This window comes from Mastacembelus armatus, chromosome 21, assembly GCF_900324485.2.
Source record: "Mastacembelus armatus chromosome 21, fMasArm1.2, whole genome shotgun sequence".
NCBI lineage: Eukaryota > Metazoa > Chordata > Actinopteri > Synbranchiformes > Mastacembelidae > Mastacembelus > Mastacembelus armatus.
In genome coordinates, this window is record NC_046653.1 from 8515167 (window position 1) to 8530465 (window position 15299).

The 15299-nt window shown below is 41.3% G+C and overlaps 1 protein-coding gene across 1 annotated transcript in view; it reads left to right on the top strand.

Annotated features, from left to right (window-relative positions):
- Positions 1-15299, top strand: part of lrp1bb (low density lipoprotein receptor-related protein 1Bb) — a 236311-nt gene that overhangs the window by 210528 nt on the left and 10484 nt on the right. The window contains exons 80-83 of the mRNA XM_026295401.1: positions 824-940; positions 1230-1403; positions 10861-10986; positions 11332-11496. Of these exons, the coding sequence (XP_026151186.1) occupies positions 824-940; positions 1230-1403; positions 10861-10986; positions 11332-11496 (582 nt within the window). The remainder of the gene's footprint in view (positions 1-823; positions 941-1229; positions 1404-10860; positions 10987-11331; positions 11497-15299) is intronic.

Below are 15299 nucleotides of genomic sequence, written 5' to 3' on the forward strand. Positions count from 1 at the left end.
AAGCTGTTGTTATTGTGAACAGGAAATTTTTCATTTTGTTTTGAGTCAGATTCACAATGATTTCTCTAGAATAGAGCAGATGTTCACAGCAGGAATGTTCTTTCATCACAAGTGAAGTGCAGTGACTATAGTTATACATGTTTACCGATAGGATGTATCAGGTGCGTCCGTTTTGTCTGATATACTATTACAGCTATGATGTATAGTGTGTGTGTGTGTATGTACAGTATTATATTCAGTGTTTATGTTGTACATTATAAAGTACTGTCGGTGTGGTACACAGCCAGTGTATGTAGGTGTAAATTAGAACCCTTGATATAGTAGGTGAATGTATAGGAAACAACATCATGGAAATGAATAAGTAAGGGATAATAGGTAAGGCAGCTACTCAAACCATATTGGTGTGTCTACAGGGAGACACTTAGTGCTGATCTAGTTTTGAAGAGCTGCTTTGGCCTCCTTTAAGTCAGAGGACCCATGCGCTGTGTTGGTCAGAGAAAGAGGAATTCATCACTGGTAGAAAGACACAAACCTATTTAAATCCTGCAGTTAGGTGCTCAATTATCCAGTCAGACTTCTGGGAGATAGTAAAAGTGAGTCACAACTTTAAAACTGCAATGTAGATGTACCTATATCTGCCATCAAAGTGCAGTGCAGTAACAAGATGTTAAATCTGCTGTGGTATTTTGACATAAACACAATTAATGTAAACAGATGGCTATGGAAACAAAAAAACACACTCTTTTGATTGGCCACATGCAACTGTCCTGATTGCTGCATAATTTATTAGGTAACTAAGTCTTTTTCCTTCATCCTCCCACAGGGCTGGCCATTGATTATTTCAACCAGCGTTTATACTGGGCTGACCCTGAGCTCTCACACATAGGGAGCATGAGATTGGATGGCTCAGACCCTTTGGTGACAATCAGCAACAGACATGGTAAAGCCACCTGGAAAAGAAAGCGCAGTTTCTTCTTTTAAACGCATGCCATTAGTGCTGCAATTTGGTTTCAACTTTTTTTTTTTTCAAATAATTGCAACAGTAACACTGCTGTGTCTCAGAAGTGGAAGCTTCTAAAAAAATGTGTTAACATCAACCTCCCACACAACACATTCTTCATTCTTCCATCCATTACAGGATACAAACTTTCATTATCCCAAGACTGCAAGTGCGCAGAAAGGGTTAGTTGATGATTGTTTCTGTTTTCTTTTTTCTGCTGTTCCTACAGGAATCTCCCAACCATACAGAATTGATATATTTGAAGACTACATCTATGGAACGGGACTAAAACATGAAGTCTTCAAAATTCAAAAGTACGGCAAACAGTCCGTGGAATTTCTCAATTTAGAGGTGGAGAAGCCAACTAATGTTTTGATCTCTCACCGTTACAAACAGCAAGATGGTATGTTGTCTCAATAATCATTTTCTTTTATAAGTATTAAATCACATGTATTTATGAAATATCAAACATTGGTGCAGTGCTGAAGTTACTGTGCAGCAAGAAGGCTCTGGAATTGAACTAGCTGACAAGGGCCTTCCTGTGTCTGTGTGGATTTTCCCTGTATACTTCTCCATCCCACAGTCCAAAGACATGCAGATTAGGCTAATTGTGGGTGTGAATGTGAGCATGAATGATATCATCCCTGTGATAGACTGGCCATCTGTCCAGGGTGTACCCTGCCTTTCTCCACTGTCAACTAAGATCACCAGACCCAACACCTCAATTCTTAAGACAAGTGGGTGTTGCAAACTCAACACTGATCTGACATTGAAACCAATATTTTGCTGAATGCAGCATTTGTAAATTAAGCATCACTGTCAAAACAACAACTATTAATAAGCATTGTTGACCAAGCTGAAGAATGTCAGACCAAAAAGCTATTATATAAAATTTCTTCATGGCTGTTGGGGGGAGAATTGTATGTGCTTTGACTGCTATATATGGAATAAAAATATAGCATAGGCTGTGCTTTGGTAAAATGCTTTTTTCCTTAATTTTATAAAAAATGTTAACCAGTACATTTTCATGCTTTTCATATTCATGTTTTTCGTATTGAGGTAAGCACAGTCCCTTGAAAATATGTCATTGGATTTCTGTTTTTGTCACTGAAATATTCAATTCAATTTTATTTGTATAGCGCCAAATCACAATAAAATCATCTCAAGGCACTTTACAAAAAAACGAACAAATCCCTTATGAGCATGCACAAGGTGACAGTGGAGAGGAAAAACTCCCTTTAACGGAAGAAAAAGTCTCCAGCAGAACCAGGCTCAGTTTGGGCGGTAACTGGTTCGACCGGTTGGGGTGAGTGGATAGAGCAGAGAGAAAAGAACAGCAACAATAAACAACAAATAGACACTGGAGGTTGGTGGGACCAGTAACTGCACATCAGTAATATACAGCTCCAGGACCAGGGACACCTGCAGAAGGTACAGAGAGAGAGAACAGAGAGAGAGGGAGAGAGAGAGCATGAACTAGGGGAGAGAGAGGGCACAAAGTTAGTGACATTCAATGGTGGAATGTACATGTGAGGGGGGAGGAGAGGGGAAGGGAAGGGAGGGTAGGGTTAGGGTAGAGGAGCTCAGTGCACCAATGGTCCTCGTGCAGTCTAGGCCTATAGCAGCATAAATAAGGTATGGTTCAGGGTTACCTGAAGCCAGTCCTAACTAAACCTTAACTATACACTTTGTCAAAAAGGAAGATTTTAAGTGTAGCCTTAAAAGTTAAATTAAATTCTATTCTGTGTTTTGCAAGGATCCAATGAAGAGAAGCTAATATAGGAGAAATATGATCTCTCTTGCTAGTTCCTGTCAGGACTCTGGCATGTGTGAGTTAAAGGACATGTCCTGGTCAAAAATAACTCTGGAGGCCAGGGCTATGCCATCTAAAGAAGCTATAATTTTAGAAAAGCTATTTCTAAGGTTTTTAGGCCCAAATACAATAACTTCTGTTTTCTCTGAATTTAAAAGTAGAAGGTTACTGGTCATCCTGGCCTTTATGTCAGTTAGACACGCTTGAAGTCTGGTTAACTGGTTTGTGTTAAGAGGTTTCATAGATAGATACAGCTGAGTGTCATCTGCATAGCAGTGGTAATTAATAGAGTGTTTCCTAATAACATTGCCTAAAGGAAGCCTGTACATGGTAAACAGAATCAGTCCTAGCACAGAACATTGTGGAACTCAATAACTAACTTTTGTGCGCGTGAAAGGTTCATCATGGGCATGCACAAACTGGAATCTGTCCGATAAATAGGACTGGGACCATTTTATTGCTGTTTCTCTGATACCAGTCACATGCTCCAGTCTCTGTAATAAGATGCTGTGGTCAATAGTGTCAAATGCAGCACTAAGATCTAGGACAGGGGTGTCAAACTCATTTTAGGTCAGGGGCCATATGGAGGAAAATCTATTCTCAAGTGGGCCGGACAGGTAAAATCATGGCATAATAACTTAAAAATAACGACAACTTCAGATTTGTTTAGCTTGTTTTACTTTAGTCCAAAATAGTACAAGCACATTCTGAACACATCACAAATAATTCTCTTTACAAAACACTTCAAATTATTTGAGAATTCTGAGGAAAAAATTGGTGCAATTTCAAGAACACAATGCCTCAGTGATTGGAACTTAAACGTCGTCTCATATCTATCTACTATCTACTCTATCTACAAAGGCATACAACTTTAAGTCACAGCCTATCTGGGATTGAACAAAATACTCTTCTAAGTATCGAATACCTCATTCGTCATTTCCACATCTTAATCCTGAGCTAACTCACCACACCATACAAACGGAGGTTAAAAACTACTGAAGCGCGTAATGTTCGAAGTAGATTTAAGATTTAATAGGCAGAACGACAAGGCAGCTAGCTCCGGGCCAGCTGACAGGTATAGGCCTACTTACTCAGCCCCGGTATAAACAGTTTGCCTGCTTAACATAATTGTTAGTGTGACACCCAGTGGACACATTTAGAACAGCAGTTTATTTCATTGAAAAATTGCAGCTAATTTAAACTTCAAATCATCTCGCGGGCCAGATTAAACCCGTTTGCGGACTTGATCTGGCCCATGGGACGTACGTTTGACACCCCTGATCTAGGAGGACAAGTATAGAAACAAGTCCATTATCTGAGGCTAAGAGAAGATCGTTGGTAACTTTTAACAGTGCTGTATCTGTACTATGATGTGCTCTAAATCCTGATTGAAAATCTTCAAATAGTTCATTCCAGTGTAAGTGGTTTGATAGCTGTTTAGTGAACAGCTTTCAAGGATTTTAGAAATAAATGGTAGGTTGGATATTGGTCTATAATTAACCAAGACTCCTGAATCAAGACTAGGTTTTTTGAGTAAGGGTTTGATTACTGCAGTCTTTAAGGCCTGTGGTACGTAGCCTGATACTAGAGATAAATTTACCAAGTCTAATAAAGATGAGTTAATTAATGGCAGGGTGTCTTTAAGCAGTCTAGTCAGGATGGGGTCTAAGAGACATGTTGATGATTTAGATGAAGCAACTACTGATGTGAATTCATAGAGATCTATGGGAGAGAAGCAGTCTACACATAACTGAGGTCTTACAGATGATTCAAGAGCTACTGTAGTAGAAGATTCATTTATTGCAGGTATGGGAAGCATCTGCTGAATTTTATCTCTAATAGTTGTGATTTTATTTGTAAAGAAACTCATGAAGTCATCACTGCTGAGAGCTAAGGGAACACTGGGCTCAACAGAGCTGTGACTTTTTGTCAGCCTGGCTACAGTGCTGAAAAGAAACCTGGGATTGTTCTTATTTTTCTCTATTAGTGATGAATAGTATGCAGTTCTGGCTTTATGGAGAGCTTTTTAATATGTTAATAGACTGTTTTTCCAGGCTAGATAAGATTCCTCTAAATTTGTGGAACGCCACTTCCTTTCAGATGTAAATAAAGATGGAATAATTTTCTTAAAGTTATTAACAGCATTGTCAGATAAACATCTGCTGTAGTGGAATTTTCTTCCAAATGCTGCATGATCCTTTATCTTAAATTCAAAAGTTATTAAAGAATGATCTGACAAAAGAGGACTTTGGGGAAAAACTATTAGATGTTCAATTTCGATGCCATAGGTCAGAACAAGATCAAGGGTGTGATTGAAACAGTGGGTGGGTTTATTAACGTTTTGAATGAAACCAATTGAATCTAATATTGAATTAAATGCAATGCTGAGACTATTATTTTCAACATCTACATGAATGTTAAAATCTCCCACTATAATGACTTTATCTGAACTAAGCACTAAATCAGACAGGAAGTCTGGAAATTCAGTTAAAAACTCTGAGTAAGGGACAGGTGGACGGTACACAATGACAAGTAGAACTGGTTTTTGTGTTTTCCAGTTTGGATGTGAGAGACTAAGAGTGAGGCTCTCAAATGAGTTATAATTGTTCTGAGGATGAAAGTTTAATAATAAGTTTGAGCGGAAGATTACAGCTACTCCTCCACCTCGACCTGTGCTTCGAGGAACATGACAATTTTTATGACTGAGGGGAGTTGATTCATTCAGACTGACATATTCATCTTGCTGCAGCCAGGATGAATATGTCAGTCTGAATAAGACAGAGTAAGTCAATTTGGTGATCAGTTATCAAATAATTTACTAACAGAGATTTAGATGAAAGAGACCTAATATTTAATAATTCACATCTGACTGTTCTGTTTAATAAGAGGAGAGGTCTTAATTTTTCTTATTTTTTTTATGAATAACTCCTCTTGTGTTAACTTCTGATTTATTTGATTTATATGTTCGAGGGAAAGACAATCTCTATGTGGTTTGAGGGGGGCGGTGGCTCTAAGGAAACTGCAGAGAGGCGTTTTAGAGTCTCTGCGTCCCGGTCCCCACTCTGGATTGTCAGGCTTTAGGTTGGCTAATAAACTCGGCCAGATTTCTAGAGATGAGAGCTGCACCATTCAAAGTGGGATCGTCCCTCGCTACCAGAATGGGTTTTCCCCAGAATTGTCTATGAAGCCCACATCGTTTGCTGGACACCACCTAGACAGCCAGCGACGGAACGACGACATGCGGCTAAACATGTCATCTCTGGTCAGACTGGGGAGGGGTCCTGAGAAAATTAGGGAGTCTGACATTAATTTGGCAAAGTTAGACACTGACTCAACATTAATTTTAGTGACCTCCGATTGGTGAATAACAGTTTTCCCATTTTTACGATTAGCCTTAGCCAGCAGCTTCAAGTCTGACTCGATGTCGTCCTCTCTGGCCCCCAGAAACATTTGACTATGGTTCGCTGGTGTCTCCAGCTTCACGTCTCTGACTATGGTCGCTGGTGTCTCCAGCTTCACGTCTCTGACTGTGGTCGCTGGTGTCTCCAGCTTCACGTCTCTGACTGTGGTCGCTGGTGTCTCTAGCTTCACGTTTCTGACTGTGGTCGCTGGTGTCTCCAGCTTCACGTCTCTGACTGTGGTCGCTGGTGTCTCTATTTTCACGTTCCTGACTATGGTCGCTGGTGTCTCCAGCTTCACGTTTCTGACTGTGGTCGCTGGTGTCTCCAGCTTCACGTCTCTGACTGTGGTCGCTGATGTCTCTATTTTCACGTTCCTGACTATGGTCTCTGGTGTCTCTAGCTTCACGTCTCTGACTGTGGTCTCTGGTGTCTCTAGCTTCACGTCTCTGACTGTGGTCGCTGGTGTCTCTAGCTTCACGTCTCTGACTGTGGTCGCTGGTGTCTCTACTTCACGTCTCTGACTGTGGTCGCTGGTGTCTCTAGCTTCACGTCTCTGACTATGGTCGCTGGTGTCTCCAGCTTCACGTCTCTGACTGTGGTCGCTGGTGTCTCCAGCTTCACGTCTCTGACTGTGGTCGCTGGTGTCTCCAGCTTCACGTCTCTGACTGTGGTCGCTGGTGTCTCCAGCTTCACGTCTCTGACTGTGGTCGCTGGTGTCTCCAGCTTCACGTCTCTGACTGTGGTCGCTGGTGTCTCCAGCTTCACGTCTCTGACTGTGGTCGCTGGTGTCTCCAGCTTCACGTCTCTGACTGTGGTCGCTGGTGTCTCCAGCTTCACGTCTCTGACTGTGGTCGCTGGTGTCTCCAGCTTCACGTCTCTGACTGTGGTCGCTGGTGTCTCCAGCTTCACGTCTCTGACTATGGTCGCTGGTGTCTCCAGCTTCACGTCTCTGACTGTGGTCGCTGGTGTCTCCAGCTTCACGTCTCTGACTATGGTCGCTGGTGTCTCCAGCTTCACGTCTCTGACTGTGGTCGCTGGTGTCTCTAGCTTCACGTTCCTGACTATGGTCGCTGGTGTCTCCAGCTTCACGTCTCTGACTGTGGTCGCTGGTGTCTCCAGCTTCACGTTCCTGACTATGGTCGCTGGTGTCTCTATTTTCACGTTCCTGACTATGGTCGCTGGTGTCTCCAGCTTCACGTCTCTGACTATGGTCTCTGGTGTCTCTAGCTTCACGTCTCTGACTGTGGTCGCTGGTGTCTCTAGCTTCACGTCTCTGACTATGGTCGCTGGTGTCTCTACTTCACGTCTCTGACTGTGGTCGCTGGTGTCTCTATTTTCACGTTCCTGACTATGGTCTCTGGTGTCTCTAGCTTCACGTCTCTGACTATGGTCTCTGGTGTCTCTAGCTTCACGTCTCTGACTGTGGTAGCTGGTGTCTCTAGCTTCACGTCTCTGACTATGGTCGCTGGTGTCTCTACTTCACGTCTCTGACTGTGGTCGCTGGTGTCTCTAGCTTCACGTCTCTGACTGTGGTCGCTGGTGTCTCTAGCTTCACGTCTCTGACTGTGGTCTCTGGTGTCTCTACTTCACGTCTCTGACTGTGGTCGCTGGTGTCTCTAGCTTCACGTCTCTGACTATGGTCGCTGGTGTCTCTATTTTCACGTTCCTGACTATGGTCTCTGGTGTCTCTAGCTTCACGTCTCTGACTATGGTCTCTGGTGTCTCTAGCTTCACGTCTCTGACTGTGGTAGCTGGTGTCTCTAGCTTCACGTCTCTGACTGTGGTCGCTGGTGTCTCTAGCTTCACGTCTCTGACTATGGTCGCTGGTGTCTCTAGCTTCACGTCTCTGACTATGGTCGCTGGTGTCTCTACTTCACGTCTCTGACTGTGGTCGCTGGTGTCTCCAGCTTCACGTCTCTGACTGTGGTCGCTGGTGTCTCCAGCTTCACGTCTCTGACTGTGGTCGCTGGTGTCTCTATTTTCACGTTCCTGACTATGGTCGCTGGTGTCTCTATTTTCACGTTCCTGACTGTGGTCGCTGGTGTCTCTATTTTCACGTCTCTGACTGTGGTCGCTGGTGTCTCTAGCTTCACGTCTCTGACTGTGGTCGCTGGTGTCTCTATTTTCACGTTCCTGACTGTGGTCGCTGGTGTCTCTATTTTCACGTCTCTGACTGTGGTCGCTGGTGTCTCCAGCTTCACGTCTCTGACTGTGGTCGCTGGTGTCTCTATTTTCACGTTCCTGACTATGGTCGCTGGTGTCTCTATTTTCACGTTCCTGACTATGGTCGCTGGTGTCTCTAGCTTCACGTCTCTGACTGTGGTCGCTGGTGTCTCCAGCTTCACGTCTCTGACTGTGGTCGCTGGTGTCTCCAGCTTCACGTCTCTGACTGTGGTCGCTGGTGTCTCTATTTTCACGTCTCTGACTGTGGTCGCTGGTGTCTCCAGCTTCACGTCTCTGACTGTGGTCGCTGGTGTGTCTAGCTTCACGTCTCTGACTGTGGTTGCTGGTGTCTCTACTTCACGTCTCTGACTGTGGTCGCTGGTGTCTCTAGCTTCACGTTTCTGACTATGGTCGCTGGTGTCTCTAGCTTCACGTTTCTGACTATGGTCGCTGGTGTCTCTAGCTTCACGTTTCTGACTATGGTTGCTGGTGTCTCTAGCTTCACGTTTCTGACTATGGTCGCTGGTGTCTCTAGCGTCACGTCTCTGACTATGGAATCGCCAATTATCAGAGTCGGTTTCTCAGCGGGTGTGTCACTGAGCGGGGAAAATCTTTTACAAACGTGAACAGGCAGGTGATGAGCCGTGGGCTTCTGCTTAGGAGTATGTTTCCGTTGGACCGTCACCCAGGCTAATTCTCCGGAGCTGCCCTTGGACCGCTAACAGACCCTGAGCTCGGTGGCTCCACACCTGCTAACGGGGCTAGGCTAGCTGGCTTTTGTTCAAAGGTGAGGAGCCGCGCTTCCAAATCAGTGATCCTCGCCTCCAAAGCTACCAGAACCTTACACTTATTACAGGTATCATTATCACTAAAGGAGGCAGAGGAATAACTGAACATGTGGCACACCGAGCAGGAGAGAGAGAGGGAGAGGGAGGGAGAAGCCATGCTACTAGCTAGCTAAGCTAACTGATAGGCTAAGGAGAGCTAAGTCTGGGAATAGCAATAAATATTGGTCAAAATAGAAAAGTATTTGACTAGTACCGGAATGTAGCGGTTAATGAATTGTTTAGAGAGTTTAGTTAGTTTTTAGGTGTGTTAGACTAAAGCTAGTCTGTTGCTAATCTGTATATGAGCTATACAGCACAACACGCTTGCAATAGGAAGTGAGTCACTTACCCGGAAACAGTCTACTTCCAATTCAAAAATATGTCGTTGAGGATTTCAAGTAGGACATAATGTGAGGAGAGACAGGTTAGATGAAAAAAAAATGAATAAATAAGTGTAGCTAGGACGATACTGAGTATACCTCACAATAAAACCCACTATACAATGCTTCCACATACAGTATTTTTATCAGTACAGTGAGTAAAAAAATGAATTAAAAAATGCATACAATATGATTAAAATGGTTTAATAATCTAGAGAACCAGCATTACTTGTGCAGTCAAAAAATTGTTCTTTCAGACATGATACTTTTTCATGGGTATGATATAAATAACACCCATGTGTTTCTTTAGACTCAGTTAGTCAATACAATCTTGTTCTTCCTCCCACTTTTTTTATGCGGTAGGCAAGCTAGCATCAGTTATTTGTTACATCTCTGATGTTATGGTCATAGAGCATCAGATGGCTCAGTCGTGGTCCGTTTTTCAATTAAAGGGCAGCTGTTCTCTTCCCCAGAGACTCATTAGGCCAGCCATGTAGTGTGTGAGTGCTGTGGGTGGAAGATGCACACAACTTGCAAAAAGCTATGACATGAAGATTTGATAGGTTCAGCAAAACCCTAACAACCTTTTTTTTTTTCTTTTTCTGGGCTTTAATCTTTGTGTTGTGTGTTACAAATCTAAGCACTGATTATATTAAGAGTATCTTTTACCATGTACATGACATAAGGTAAGTGGACAAGCTTTAATTATATCCTTTTTTTATTTAAAAATAAAAGATGTCCAAGTTTGTCAATCACAATTGCTGATTCATTTTATCAGTTTAGTTTTTAAATAGTTTAGCTTTTTGTTTGAGTTGGCCCATTTAGTTGGGCCCCTGTCAGATGTGATTACTAGACCTGTTCAATAGCTTACACATCATAATTATCAGCACTGAGCCTAATACAGCTCAGTTTTTGAGGAAGTGATTGTAATTTCGATTAATTGAGAATAGTTTTAGAGTTTTTGTGAGACGTTTACATTATTATATACCAACTATATGCAACAGTGAGAAGAGCACTTCAAGGTGGCACTAATTTTAACACATTCAACAATCGCTGATTGTTCAATCTGGAGAATGAGCTGTATGTGAAATTATTCATATGCTTTAGCCTTGTGTCTTTCCAGGCTTCAAGAAAATAACACCCTTCAAAGCAGACATTAAAACACTTGAAATAAATGGCTTTACTCCGAGAAACAAGCAGACTTTTCATAAACAAACAGATTATCTATTTTCATTGCAGACCAGACTTACAAATTCTGTTGCTACATTCTCCACAGCATCAAATCCTTGCCTGAGAATGGGCTGTGATTTCATGTGTCTACTCAACCCAGCGGGTGCCAGATGTGCCTGTCCAGAGGGAAAGGTACTGCTAAATGGCACCTGCAGTGATGTCAACATCTCAGGTAGACCTACTCTTGTATCTGCAAAAACCCTAATAATCAGAAATAATTCCACACTGTACACTCTCTGAACAGCGGTGTTAATTATTAACAAAGAGAAAACAATAGAGGCGTCTAAATTTGATTGCCAAAGCAAAATGTGAAGATGGACATTTACAAGGAACAAAGCCAATTCCTGTATGCAGTGTACACTGGGTCAGGTTCTTAATGTTTTTCTAAATACTCATCTACTTGAAGATTCAGGTTCACATGTTCATGGCTAACATTATAGCACCACAGGACTGTTTGATATGATAGACTGCCACACACTGTAGCACAGTCAGTGATGCGGGCTTTGCTGTTGGAAAGGTGAACTGTGCCGCCCCCCCTGTGAGAATGGAGGCCGCTGCCTAGCCAATGAGAAAGGAGACTGGAGGTGTTACTGCTGGCCTGACTTTTCAGGGGAGCGCTGTGAGGTCAACCACTGTACAGACTACTGCCTAAATGGAGGCACCTGCATGGGTTCACCTCTAGGTAAGTCTAGTTTGAAATACACCATCAAACAAGATCTGAAGCATAATTCCTCCCAGCAGTGCTTGCAGGGCTGCAGGCATCATATTATTTTTCACATTTGTTCCTTTGTGCTAAATCATTTGCATTTATATTGACATTTAATTGTCAGTTATTTGTAACACTAGCATCATTAAACTAAGGCATCCTATTATGAATAGATGGTTCATATGTTATATTTATATGTTATAATCCTGCTGCAGGATCCTTTATATTTAGATCTGAGCTGACCAAACTTGATATAGGCCTGTCACTAGCACATTTTAAATTCAGAGTTGTCTGCCCATGTCACCCTGCCCACTGACCGAGTGGCTTTAACCTACATTTGTCTTCCTTTAAACTTTTGTGCCATCCTCACTTGAGCTCAAACTTACCGCATTACATCTGCCAGTTGAGCAGTTTTGTCATTGTTGCTCCTGTCGCACAAGCTTCAAATATCAAACTCTTTTCAAGTCAAGGTCTTCTTTCATGCTTTCATGATTCCTGGAAGAACCAGTTTTATCCTGCAGTCAGCAAATGTAGGTGAATATGCTGACATGTCGATGCTTGAATTGAGTCACGATGAACAGCCTTATTAAATATGCTAGCCTTGATATGTAAGGTTCACATGACAGCAGTTAGACAGCATCTTCATTTCCATTTGTTATTAAAAAAAAAAGATTCCCCAGAACAATGTCCTGATACACAAAGTGTGTCTTGTGTCCAGTAAATGTTTTATAGTGGCAGAACCTTATACAAACATAAGATCTGAAGATGTATTCGACGAGTCACATACAAAAACTAAAATTAGAACCTGAAACATATATAAACATTATATTTGTTTGAATGAGTCATATGCCAATATTGGGTAGAAGAAAATTTGTGCTTCTGACTTGTGATATAAATGGTTGTTGATTCAGTGTTTATTTTTTCAAATGACCCGCCATTTGCTCTCTACTAAGCTTTTTAAAGCATTGAAGAAAATGTGTTCATTTTTTTCTCTGGCCTTTGGAAAGTGTATCTACCCAGCAGGAAGCAAACTGATTTTTTTTTTTAAAATGAGTATTTTTATATTTTTTTCCAAAGCAGGTTTTTAATACAGCTCAGTGTGACATACCAGGATAATGACTGCTGCTTATTAAAACAATTGAGTCCATCAGGATAACGTCAGAATCACATATTATTGGATCACTGTAGGTCTGTCTCCAGGTAGTTCTAAATGATACACTGCATGATCAATTGTATTCTTGTTTCAGGCTGAGACAGCTGAGAAAAAATGAGCTGTGATATGTGTTATACATGTCTTAGAGACAAAAGAATATCAGTCTAAATGAATGACCAAAGATGAGCAAGGAAGTGATTATATTCAGATGAGTTTCTTCAAGTCCACACTAGTGATAAAAAGGGACTGAAGGCAACCTCAGAATCAATTAGAGGCTGGAAGTTTTCCAGTTTTATCTATAAAAATACAAGGTGTCACTGAGTTACAGCTCTCTTGCCTTTGACTAGTTTACTTTTCCTTTAATGGAACGCCTGGCAGCAAAACTCACATTAGAGCCACAGACAGTCTCAACTTGATGATTTTCTGATGGTTTTATGACACAAAAACATTTTTATACTTTCTGAAATTATGAAACAGAGAAAGCTCTGCAGAAAAGTAAATAAACTCATAGCTCAAAAGACAGGACCAAGACTTTTTAATGGTTTGAATTAGGGGCTATATAATTGTCTGAGATTTATGTACAACTCAGATGTGTGTGCGTCTCTACGATGTGATTTACTTACAATGTGCAGTATAGGTGAAAGACACAATCTCATACACAGATATTTGAAGATTATGCTTTTATGCCACAGTACTTTAGAATATATATAATATAATATAACTATCTAAGTGTATGCTGCATGCAGTGGCATCAGTGCTAAGTGCTGGCCCTTTCAAGGCAAACACAAACACTCACTTTTTTCACGAGAGTTTCTTTTACTTCGTCTCGCAATATTGACACTCAAGTGGTAGTTCAGAGCTACTTCCAGGTTCCATCAGTTATTTCTAGTGTGGTTAGAAGGAATGTGTTTAAGATACTTTTTACCTTCAACTATTTTAATATATTATTATACTTTATATGTAGTTGAAAGGAAAATGGCTCTTGGTGAACATTTAGCTGCAAACACCATGTTTTAAATTTATATACTTTCAGTTTTTAAATGTTCTGCTTGTTAGGTAACAGTGCTTCAAAGGTAGATGTGAGGCTACTTAACATTTGTACACAGTGTTGCTCAATGACTGTGGTGAACCCTGACCTCCATTCAGGTGAAGTGGTGAAAGCAAAAGTAAAGGCTGAACAGGTCCACATCAATGCTGATTTTTTTTTTTTTTTCTTTGACAACCTGAAGCTGGCTACAACTTTGAAATGTTGCCCGAGTGTTTACAGAAATAAAAAAAAAAGAGTGTAGTTTGTGGGTCCTGAATTGCCAGTTTAGAAAACCTGAAACCTCTGCAGCCATTGAGTTCATGGAAAAGTAACTGGAGGGAGAATTATTGTATCTTGGACATTTCAAACCCAAGTTATCCCAACCATGTAGTTGCTGTGTGAAATTACCAAGATGTGTGGTGTGACCTACATGGCTAGAACTGTATCCATGGCAACTTGGCTGCCTACTATGCAAGCAGCCGTGCCTGGATAGCGACAGTTACCTTTTCTGAACAGCCCTTAAACCAGATTTGATGCTCCTGCCTGTCCATTAGGAAAAGGTGAGTATATCGCAGTGGGAAGTACACCATTTTAAAGGCAATATGAGGAGCTGATTTGATTTGAAACCTTTCCACCTGGCGCGGATGTGTTACTCTAACTAAGCAATAAATCACACACACTGCACTCCAGCAGGCTAAAATGGTGCATGAGATGGAACAAATGATTTCAGCTGCAACTACTGTAGATTTTGTATCTGACCATTGTGATGAATGTGCTCTCTGTAAAGCTCTCTGTTTAAGTACTGATCTATTTCTGTGCTATGTTCTGACTCTCACCTGCAGGCATGAGCTCTATGATTGAAACTTTAAAACTGTCACAGTCAATATTTATTTAATAGTATTATTTATTCATATTATAATAGTATTGATATTAACAGATTAAAGATAACAGATACTGTGTATACAATATTTAACTGGTGCCTTTCAGTGTTTTTTTAGCTCATTGTTTTAATTTTTACTGATAAACACGGCACACTGTGAGCCTAGCACAGCACAGCACACAACATTTAGTGACTAACTGGTAAACATCATGGCGCATTTAGCAGCTAATAAGCAGGATTGTCCCTCTGGACTTGGTAGAGACCAAAGCAGAGCTAAAGGAAGAGTGAATATTGAATTTGTATCCATCAGGTCTTGAGAAACAATCTCCAAATGAATACTAATGTTATCTGTATCGACTAGTTTGGGTAAATAAGCAATTGTTTATGGAAGCCCACTGTGCCATTTTTCAATGGCTCACAGAAGGGAGAGATAATAGAAAATGAGATATGTGGAAGAAGGGAAACACACAAAAAGGGTCACTAACCTTAGATACAAGATACAGGATGACATTCTTTTGCAGATTGTTTGGGCCTGGGGGCGTCATTAGGTTTATCACACATATTTTACAAAGGGCACATTTAAACAGCAGAGTATTCACAGATAAATCAGGCATGTATATAAATATTTTTATCAAAAGGTTGTTTGGTATTCGACCAGTCAAATTACTGAACTGGCAGTCAGCTGAGGGGTGTTACTAACTCAAACATCTGATTCGCTA